Below are 10,742 nucleotides of genomic sequence, written 5' to 3'. Positions count from 1 at the left end.
CTTCAATTCAATGATGATGATCATTGATCGCAATTGACCTTCCTATTTTTGTTCTGATTTTGATAGGAAAACGTTTTGATTTTCCTTCATGTTGATTAGTCAACCCTAAAGTTGAAGCCTATGAGTTTTTAGCCATATATTTACTTTTGTAACATCATATCTATCCAACATGGAACTCAATATTTTTATAATACATGGAAATTTTAATTGAAATGAGGTGAATGATGAAGATAATGTTTGAACTCAGGATCTTCGTTCTGATACCATGTTAAATCACCACTTATCTCAAAAACTTAAACTAATAGGAAAAAATAAACCTAAGCCTCTTGGTTCAAGAAGTGGCGTGAAGCGTCACTCATCTTTTTCAAATATACAAAAAAATAAATAAATAAATTGCGTACAAAAAGTTAAGGATAAATGTATGATAAATCCTTGAATAAACGCGTGATTTGAATTCGCTCTCTCACATTTTAATTTTGAAAATTAGATGCTTGAGTTTTCGATTATTTGCAATAAATCATTCCGTGAGTTTGACATCTAAATTTACTATAAACTGTTAATGCCAAGTCAACATTTTTTTTAAATATATATATATATATATATATATATATATATATATATATATATATATATATATATATATATATATTTGTGATTTTATTCAAAGTTAAAATCTAAAAAATAAGATTTAAAAATAAAACCCACTGCTTCATTTTCTTCTCTAATGGCGTTAGGAAATAGAGATTTTGTTTATAGAAAAATCCTAAAAAAGCATTTAAAAAAGAAAAGCCTCTTTATAGATCAAAAAAGTTAAAAAATAAAAATAAATAAAAAATTAACTTTACTTTTTAAATTACTTAATGCAATTTCAAACAGCGAGGGAAAGTTACATTTCTTAATGCACTTCCAAACAAAAGATATGCCATCACTACATTTCTCGAGCATCCTAAAAGAGAATTTTAAAAAAAGCATTGTTATGAATCTAAAAAGTTCAAACAAAAAAACAAAAAATATACTTTGAATTTTATTTTTTAAATTTCTTAATGCAATTTCAAATAACGTGAAAAAGCTAACATTTCTTAATACACTTCCAAACAAAAGATAAGGCATCACTACATTTCTCGGCATGAACATGCAGGTAGTTAAGGCTATTGGTAGTCAATGATAACCAAATTAACAAGATCCAAATATTGTAGATAATGACTAGTATCAGTGCTACAAATACCATTCCTACAAAATGATGTATCATGAATCTTTGTCAAGATATTGAACAAATATCTTGGTCTTAACATGTAGGGATGACTATATTGAGAGAGTGATAGATCTTGAAATCAGCATTTTGTAAAGAATCATACACAAGTTGTCAAATTTATAACTTCATGCTAAGTGGTGTGAAAACGTTGTTCTTAAGACACGTGGCTCCGAGGAGTGATTACTGCACTCCCGGTGCATAACAATTGCACTCTCCCAAGAGACATTGGGGTGGGGTCCAGTGTGTGGGCCCCACCCCAATACATATTGGGAGAGTGCACATGCTGTGCACTGTGAGTTTTTTTTACCATTTCCCTTTTTAAAATTACTGTTGAATCAAAATATAATAATTATTCATTCTAAATTCAATAATAATCTTAAAGATCACATCTTTTATAAGATGATAAAAAGAGAATCCTTAGCATCACTCGCTAGAGAATCGAGTCAGGTTTTGTTATAAGAGTATGTTAAAGTATTGATTAAATAATTAAATTTACTCTTTCCTATAAACTTAATCTTTTAGAAAAAAAATTTGTTATTTAATTTGGTATTACAGTAAAGGTTCTAAGTTCGAATATTGTCTATGCCATTTACTTCCAATTTCAATGAAATATTTTTTAAAATTACTGTTGAATCAAAATATAATAATTATTCATTCTAAATTCAATAATAATCTTAAAGATCACATCTTTTATAAGATGATAAAAAGAGAATCCTTAGCATCACTCGCTAGAGAATCGAGTCAGGTTTTGTTATAAGAGTATGTTAAAGTATTGATTAAATAATTAAATTTACTCTTTCCTATAAACTTAATCTTTTAGAAAAAAAATTTGTTATTTAATTTGGTATTACAGTAAAGGTTCTAAGTTCGAATATTGTCTATGCCATTTACTTCCAATTTCAATGAAATATTTTATGTATTGGGCCACATCTATTAAAGGGATCTGCTTCACTCCATTTCATTTAGTCATATCCTTATTTTTAAGAAAAACAAAATTGTTATTTCATTTTTTAAAGACAATTTTGCCCCTCTTGAATAAGGATTTCATTTGAAATAAAGAGGATCCTTCTCCCTTTTTAAAAGGGAATGAAGTTTAAGCCCACACTCTTGATGAGAGAGTGTTAAATGATGTGTTTTTGGAGGGATTTTTTTTTTATTTTTTTAATAGTAATAAGAAGTAATAGATTTGATATAAAGTCGAACGAAGTTTTGAATTTTTTGTATAGAAAAGTAAAAAAGTTTTGTTTTGTAGTAATTTTTTTTTTTTTTTTTAAGAATAATAAAAAGTGATTGATATAAGGGAAATGCTCTAGTTCCCAACTTTTTATCCCAAAAAGTGGTTCCCAAATGATGTGTCATCATCTCATGGGATGATGACACATATCCCAAAATGATAAATCACATGAGATTGTGACACATCATTTGGGAACCAAATTTTGGGAAAAAAATTTGGGATGTGTAGCACTCCTCTTGATATAATGTAAAAAGTCAAAAGTCAAAATGTTTTGAAGTTGGCTTTTGTTTTTTAGAAAACTGAGGGGTGAGGGAAAGGGTTTTCCAAACAAGCCAAAAATATTGATTAAATTATTAAATTTACCCATTCCTATCAATTTAAGCTTTTGAGAAAAATGATGATTTAACATAGTAATGATATGAACTATATTTTTATTCCATAACTATCATACAATGCTAATGTGGCAACCCCACCTAACGCTTAGATTTTTTTCTTTTCTTTTTAACTATATGCATGACTGATCCAACGGTTGGTTAAGCTATCACATAAGCATCGTATATAGGATACATGTGAGATAAAAATGTGGTTTCTAACATTACTCTTATTAGAATATTAATTTAAATTATGTTGTCCACCATTTCTTATCAGTTTAAATTTTTGAAATAATTAGTAATTTAATATAGTATCAAAGAAAATATAAAAAAATTGAATCGATCGTAACTCTAATGGTTTTTCCATTTCAATTAAATATTTCTATTTGTAATCAAGTAACACACAAGTATATATATTATACAAAGAAAGAAATCACACATGACAAAAGTAGGACAATTCTAGATTTCACAGTGAAGCTAGTTCCATCATAATTATTCATTACATTTTTTCTCTCAACAAATTCGGTTTCATCCCAAGAAACAACAGACAAATTGAAGAAAGGAACACTAGAACGAAGCCCGGCCCATTTATTCTCACTAGCACACAACAGATAAAATAAAACGACGCCGAATTTGATGCTACGATGATACATTATACATACGTACATAACCAAGGAATTTAACTTATTAACCCAACAAAAAACAAAAAGAAAAAGAAAAAATTAACTATTCACCACGGCACAGTGTTTTCTAATTTGACCCGTTGATCCAGTCTTAACATTTACCCGACCCATTTTCTCCATAGACTTTGCAAATTCAGCAAAGAAATTCTGAAGTGGCCCTTGAAGCAGTTGGGTGACAAAGGACTTGGTTGTCGGGTTGGTGGTCAAGGCAGCATCCGATTGGAAGAGGCCCCGTCGCTTTAGCAGGAGAGAGTAGTAGCTGAGGTCGAATGTCCTGCGGCTTCCAGGGTCCATCTCAACGTGGGTTGTGTTATCATTAGGTGTTTTGCACTTTCTTGCCTTGAGATTGGCAGCATATTCACTGTCTAGAGCTGGGTCCTCATCACCGACACCAGTGAAATTGTACAGTCGGTTGGAAAAGGAAGAACAGTGAGCGACACCAATGGTGTGAGCACCTGCAATAATTGGCCACGTCTATTACCCCCGGTAACACGACTCAGGAAAAGCACTAGTACTCACTCTTTCCCTTAAGGAGATAAGCAACAAAAGAGTTACTCACAGCTCTAGCGTACTCATAACATGCACTTTCCTTACAAGTCGGTTTTATATCAATAGCATTGGAACAACTCAGTAATGCTATGTGGTACTGACATGACCCTCATAAATTTCAAGAGAAAGATTGTAACACCCTAATCTTACATTTCAAAAATAAATAGTATAGAGTGAGTGATTTCTAAGTAAAGACATAACTTTTTTCATGAGTCTAGTACCGTCGAAACTTGTGGAAAAAGTATTATAGTAGTACCATTCAATTGAGTATGTCAAGAAGGTGCGAGGAAATGATGATGTTTAGCTTACCAGAGAGCAAAACCAAGTCTGTCAAATCAAGACCATTGTTGGCAAATAGTGTTTGGAGAGTAGTGAAGTTGCTTGTTGGAGGAGGGATGTCAGCCAAGGCTTCTGAGGAATTAGAGATTGTCCCATCTCTTCGACCAGTTGGAACACTCCAAAATGGACCTCCCTGTGGCCGGCAAAACATAACATAGAACAAGTAAATAATAAATCCATTTATTTGCTCATAAAAAAGAAAGATGTAAGTGGGTTTAATTTGTTCATATTTTTTTTGAAGGATCCTTACTGTTGCAACAATAGAATCTCTTGCAACCAAAGCAAGAGTATCTGCACAAGAGACTATTCCTGGACATTCAGCCTCAAGGAGGCTCTTAACTCTGTCAATGAAGTCAAAACCTCTGAGAGTTTGATTTGGAATAGCTTCCTTTTCTGCTTGGTTGTTCGACGTTGAGTTCACAAGCACAGATCCATCACAACCCTGAATCAGGCAAAACATGAATTTACATATGTTTTCAACTTGTAAAGTGTGTAGATTTGTAGTTTAGTTGAAAAGATTGTAAAGGGTTAATTTTCTGCAGACTTCGTGTTCTGCATTCTTGTTCCAGTTTGTTAAAACTGGAGAGTTTTTACTGACTGTTTTTGTTAGTAAAAGCTTCAGTCATCAAAAAAACAAAAACTGAAGAAGCTCAGAAAAGCAGAGTGGACAAGAATTAACCAACCCTGACAAAGCAGTCATGGAAGTGCATTCTGATGAGGGCAGCTGCCAATGATGGAGCATTATGGATGTGCTGGTGAACAAAGTCCTGAACAATCTTCTCCGCTTTGGGGCAGCTCTTAGAATAAAAACCCAACTGCAGTTGAGCCTCTGTTGAGCCTACAAATCCTAAAATGCCAAGGATTATAATTGTAAAACAACTTATCCCCCCCATTTTCTGTGTAAGGAAAAGATGTTATGACAGTGTCACTTCTTTTGGAGGAAGCAAAATCAATGTACTGTTGATTCCAAGTCCATGAGGGGAGATTTATAACCATAACTTTAGGGGACAGATAAGAATCAAGATGAAGAAAATAGATCTATCTAGCTACCTAACATGTGCCAGTAGGCAGTAGGTAATGTTTTTAATTTTTTTATCGTGGTCTATGTAAGCAAAGGGTATTAGAAAAAAGATTAGTTGTACATGGGACAAATGAAGTAAGCTCCAAAAGTGACGGTCCATCTGTTGTATGTTTCAACATGCATCTCCTTAATTAAGGAATATCTTAATTTAATTTTTCATGTAAATTGAAATTATATATTCTAACATTTTGTCGGTGGCGCGCGGCTAGATGTTTGGTAAGTAATTGTGCAATAGAATATTTATTTGAATAGTAGCAAGAAGCGATTGAAGTGATATAAAATTTGAAAATATTTTATAGAAAAGTGAAAAAAGTTTTGTTTTGTAGTTTTTTTTTATTTGAATAGTAATAAAAAAATTATTAATATGATGTAAAAAGTGTAAAGAAGTTAGAATGTTTTTATTTGATTTCTTTTTGGGAGAAAGTGAAAAATGTGTTGAAAATTTTAGGATTGCTTGCCAAATAGCTTCATTATGTACATGGATTTTCTGTATATAGCTAGCTCTTAGTAGCCTAAAATTATGAAGAATAAAATGAGCAGTTGCTCACCTGCTCCTGTAATGGAAATGTTGTTATTCTGCTGAACTGTCCGATAGCTTTTGTCATCTATCATTGGGTACCTGCTGCCGCCCCTGGCAGCAGCATGATAAAGAAAACTAAGAAGCAAAAAATGTGGAAGGCATGAAGAATAAACAAAGTGGATCAATAATTGATCTATGACCTACTATATATTTTAGAGAATTGGGTGTACTGGGTAAAAAGTTAAAATTTCTACAAATCTTGATCTGTATTATAAATTGTTAAGATCAGCATCAAGGAATATTTCAGAGCATCGAAAATTTTTAATGCATTGGGGCAAGAACACATTTTGTTTGATTTGATCTCCTTTTGCTTGTGCCTGGCACCTTATTTTTCGTTTTAGTTTGCACAATGGAAAACTCACGTAAGATCGATCTGTCTGCTGTCCCTTTTTGCATAAACTAAACTACAATATTATGGAGCCTGTAAAAAAAATTTGGATCTATGAACAACAGAAATCGCAAAGAAGACCACAAGAGTTATAATTATAAGCCATTTCCTTGATCAAGACATGAAGCCAAAATTATTATAAGAGCCAAATTAACTCTATACAAAGAACTTGTGGGTTAGATACTTCTATACTTTGATCTTCATGCACTCAAATGAAAAGGGTCCAAATATGTTCTTTCTTGTTGGTTCAGCAGGAATTTGTTTGAGTTTGTACTGTGTTTAATTGGTTGTTTTGTATTGTAATCAAGCTTATTCATCCATAAACAAAAAAGTAATAGAATGTATGTTCTTACTGCAATTTGTTTTTCTTTCCCACCACTTTGAAAAGAAGTTTTGAATATATTCCTTAGCTATCAAATTAGCGGTGCTTTTTGTCGTTCTGGGAGAATATTAGTTTAGCGTTAGAAGGGCAAGGATATATACTAGATACTACAGAATATATTCATATTAATTATCAAAAGAAGTTCCTATGGAATTGCGTGCAACAAAGGAGCTAGGTCTAGCTTGAAAACTCCCGCGAGCTGTAGTCAAATAAAAAAAAAAGAGAAAGAAAAGCAACAAAGAAGAAAAGAACAGAAAAGGAAAAGTCATTATGGGAGGAAATAATGGCTTTCCAGCTATCCAAAGCTTGCTTTAGTCATTGTCGGCCTGTCTTCTATCTTTCTACTTTATATATATATATATATATATATATATATATATATATATATATTCATCCTTAAGAAAATTAATGGTGTGTTTGTTTCGTATAAAAAGTTGAATAAAGTTGAATAATACTCAACTTTTTTAAAAAATAAATCATATTTTATTTAACTTTTTTAAATTTTTTCAAATTTTATCTTACAAAGTCAAACTTCGTAATTCGCGCAGTATATTCGAATAGTATTCGTATTCAACACCCAAACGGACCATTTTTAAGGAAGATCCTGAGGTTTGGATGGTTTGGAAGGAAGAATTGCTTTTATCTTCTTCTTTTTTGTTCTTCCTTCGTTTCATTTTGAAGGTAGAATCAAAATCTGCCATTGACATCGAATAAACTCGATTTATACTTGACTTGATTTTTAAATGGGGCATTGACTCGTTTATGAACATGAAACTAAATTCAATTATTAAATAATACATACTTGTATAAACTTGGCTCGACTTGTTTAATGTTTGTGAACTTATTCATATTAGCATCGACTCGCTTGTTAGACTCGACTCGTGTGTGTATATATATATATATATATATAGAGTAATGATTGAATACCACCCAAAGATACAATTTTTCATCATCTTGCCTATATGGCAAGGTAGTCCCCTACCTTAATTTATTTTTAAAAAATAAAAAAATTCAAAAAGTAGTAGGAACTACCTTGCCACATAGGTAAAGTGGTGAAAAGCTATGTCTTTATGTGATATTCAACCATTACTCATATATATATATATATATATATATGAGTAATGATTCACTATCACCTAAATATACAACTTTTCACCATCTTGTCTATGTGGCATGGTAGTCCCCCACTTTAATTTATTTCTCAAAAAGAGAAATGATCCCTACACTCATTTCTCACAACAGCCCTACAACAAGCTGATGTGGCTGGTAATATTTTATTATTTTTTTACAAAAAGAAAACAAAACAAAACAAAAAAAATAATAAAATAGGGATTTGATACTTGTACAACACCAATACAACAACTGCACAACAATCCCTCACATGAGGGTGGGCCCCAGTATGTGAGACCCACCTTCATATGAGGGATTGTTATACAGTTGTTGTATTGGTGTTGTAAATCTAATATTTTCCAATAAAATATTACCAGCCACGTCAGCTTGTTGTGGGGCTGTTGTGAGAAATGAGTGTAGGAATCATTTCTCTTTAAAAAATAAAAAAAAAATAAAAAAAAATAAAAAAAAACTCAAAAAATAGTGGGGGACCACCTTGCCACATAGGCAAGGTGGTCCCTCACCTTAATTTATTTTTTTTTTTAAAAAAAAAAAAAAAAAAAAAAAACTCAAAAAGTAGTGGGGGACTACCTTACCACATTGGTAAGGTGGTAAAAAGTTGTATATTTGGGTGGCATTGAATCATTATTCATATATATATATATATATATATATATATATATATATATATATATATATATATATATATATATATATATATATATATATATATATATATATATATAGAGAGAGAGAGAGAGAGAGAGAGAGAGAGTAATGATTCACTACCACCTAAATATACAACTTTTTACCACCTTGTCTATGTGGCAAGGTGGTCCCCTCACCTTAATTTATTTTTAAAAAATAAAAAAAACTCAAAAAAGTAGTAGGGGACCACCTTGCCACATAAGCAAGGTGGTGAAAAAGTTATATATTTGGGTGGCATTGAATCATTATATATATATATATATATATATATATATATATATATATATATATATATATATGAGTAGGGATTTACTACCACCTAAATATACAACTTTTCACCATCTTGTTTATGTGGCAAGGTGATCCCTCACCTTAATTTATTTTTAAAAAATAAAAAAACTCAAAAAAGTAGTGAGAGATCACCTTGTCACATAGACAAAGTAATGAAAAATTGTATATTTGAATGGCATTGAATCATTATTCTCTATATATATATATATATATATATATATAACTTTGACTTTTCTACAACAGCATTTACTGCATCCGCCTAATCTATAACATGACTTTTCTACCAGCATTTACTACATCCACCTAATCTATAACTTAGACTTTTCTACTAGCATTTACTACATCCACCTAATCTATCACAATTCAATTCACGGGCCTTTAACCTTTACAAGAGAAAACTTCCCTTTCTACTATACAGCATTAATTAAATCGATCTATAAACAGTTAAACACAATTCAATTCTCCCATGGCCAGCTGGCCTAGCTCCCAATTCAAAGCTCTTTTCTTTGATCTTCTCACCCAAATCTCAGCCATTCAAATTAAACCCTACTTTTTACCCCTCTCACGAAGTACTTTCCCAACTCTCAGCCTCTCTCTTTGTTCTTCTCGCAACAACTTTTACCCTAAATCTTCTTCCTAAAATCTTGCTTCATGCTCAACCTTAGTCTACCTTCGGCCTCTTCGAAAATGCCTCTTTTGCAGATACACTTTTGTTTCTTTCTTTTTTTTTTTATTCTATTCAAATATGGGAAAAAGGTTAAAGGAATTGAATAACAATAAATGATGGACAGCCAACAAACAAAATTATAAGTAAAGGAACAAGTACAAAAGCAATAATGAATCAAGCCAACAAAAATGGCAGCACAGGTACAAGTACAGCAATGGTTAAAATAACCATAAATGAGTCAGGCCAACAAAAATGACAGTGAAGGGACAAGTACAAATAGTAAGCAATAGTTTCTTCTATAATTCCAAAATAATCATAAATGAGCCAAGACTTTTCAAGGGCAGCACAAGGCAATACCAATGGCTGTACATTTGTTATATATATATATATATATAGTCACCCAATTAAGGGAAGCAATCCGTAGCTATAAGGTATAATAAATGATGCATTTGGGTGTTGAATACGAATATTATTCGAATATACTGTGCGAATTACGAGGTTTGACTTTGTGAGATAAAATTTAAAAAAATTTGAAAAAGTTAAATAAAATATAATTTATTTTTAAAAAAAATTGAATATTATTCAACTTTTTATACGAACCAAACACATCAAAACACATTCAAACAGTGGAAAAGAATATTATAAACGTACCATATAGAATGCTATTGCTATATAAATAAGCCCTCCACAAAGATCTTGAATTGTTGTCTGGAAAATATTATTGAATCAGGAGGCAAGATGAAGTCTATATATGCCAACCAAAAATTAAGGAATTCCAATGCCCAAAAATATTGCACAGTTTCATGCATTATTTCTGCTGCAAAATTTAGTCGGCAGCTGACACGAATTCCAAGAAAACACTTGCCATTAATTAATTAATTAACAAAAGCACAATGCTTCCTGTTTTTGCCTGCCTAGCTTGCCTCTCATTACTCCAATTTGTCCCATTTTCACCATGGATTCCGCTCAATCTCTTTCAAAGGGCAGGGGCGGAACGTCGACGTTCATTCGTCCCCCCTCTTTCCAAAAGTTTTGAAATTTACTTTAAAAATATAAAAATTTATAAATTTCTCTTCCAAAATAATTTGTTTGTCCCTCTTAATTTTT

The 10,742-nt window shown here is 31.6% G+C and overlaps 1 protein-coding gene across 1 annotated transcript; it reads right to left on the bottom strand.

Annotated features, from left to right (window-relative positions):
* Nucleotides 1-3,321: 3,321 nt before the first annotated feature.
* Nucleotides 3,322-5,396, bottom strand: LOC133861371 (peroxidase 3). The gene is made up of 4 exons (XM_062297155.1): nt 5,112-5,396; nt 4,679-4,870; nt 4,399-4,561; nt 3,322-3,995 (listed from the first exon to the last, which is right to left on the bottom strand). Exons 1-4 carry the CDS (start codon nt 5,319-5,321, stop codon nt 3,580-3,582), a joined length of 981 nt encoding a protein of 326 aa, XP_062153139.1. The 5' UTR covers nt 5,322-5,396; the 3' UTR covers nt 3,322-3,579.
* Between the last annotated feature and the right edge of the window lie 5,346 nt (nt 5,397-10,742).

Source organism: Alnus glutinosa, chromosome 2, assembly GCF_958979055.1.
Source record: "Alnus glutinosa chromosome 2, dhAlnGlut1.1, whole genome shotgun sequence".
In the NCBI taxonomy this organism is placed as follows: domain Eukaryota; kingdom Viridiplantae; phylum Streptophyta; class Magnoliopsida; order Fagales; family Betulaceae; genus Alnus; species Alnus glutinosa.
The sequence above is the reverse complement of the archived record's forward strand: the minus strand, read 5'-3'. Positions and strand labels throughout refer to the sequence as shown.

What these genes read in the sequence shown, in the direction of transcription:
- LOC133861371 (XM_062297155.1), bottom strand. Translation starts at nt 5,321, where the DNA reads ATGGGGGGGATAAGTTGTTTTACAATTATAATCCTTGGCATTTTAGGA. An exon ending in TCCATGACTGCTTTGTCAGG is followed by an intron (nt 4,871 to 5,111) that starts GTTGGTTAATTC and finishes TGCCTGATTCAG; the next exon opens with GGTTGTGATGGATCTGTGCT. An exon ending in AGACTTGGTTTTGCTCTCTG is followed by an intron (nt 3,996 to 4,398) that starts GTAAGCTAAACA and finishes CAATTATTGCAG; the next exon opens with GTGCTCACACCATTGGTGTC.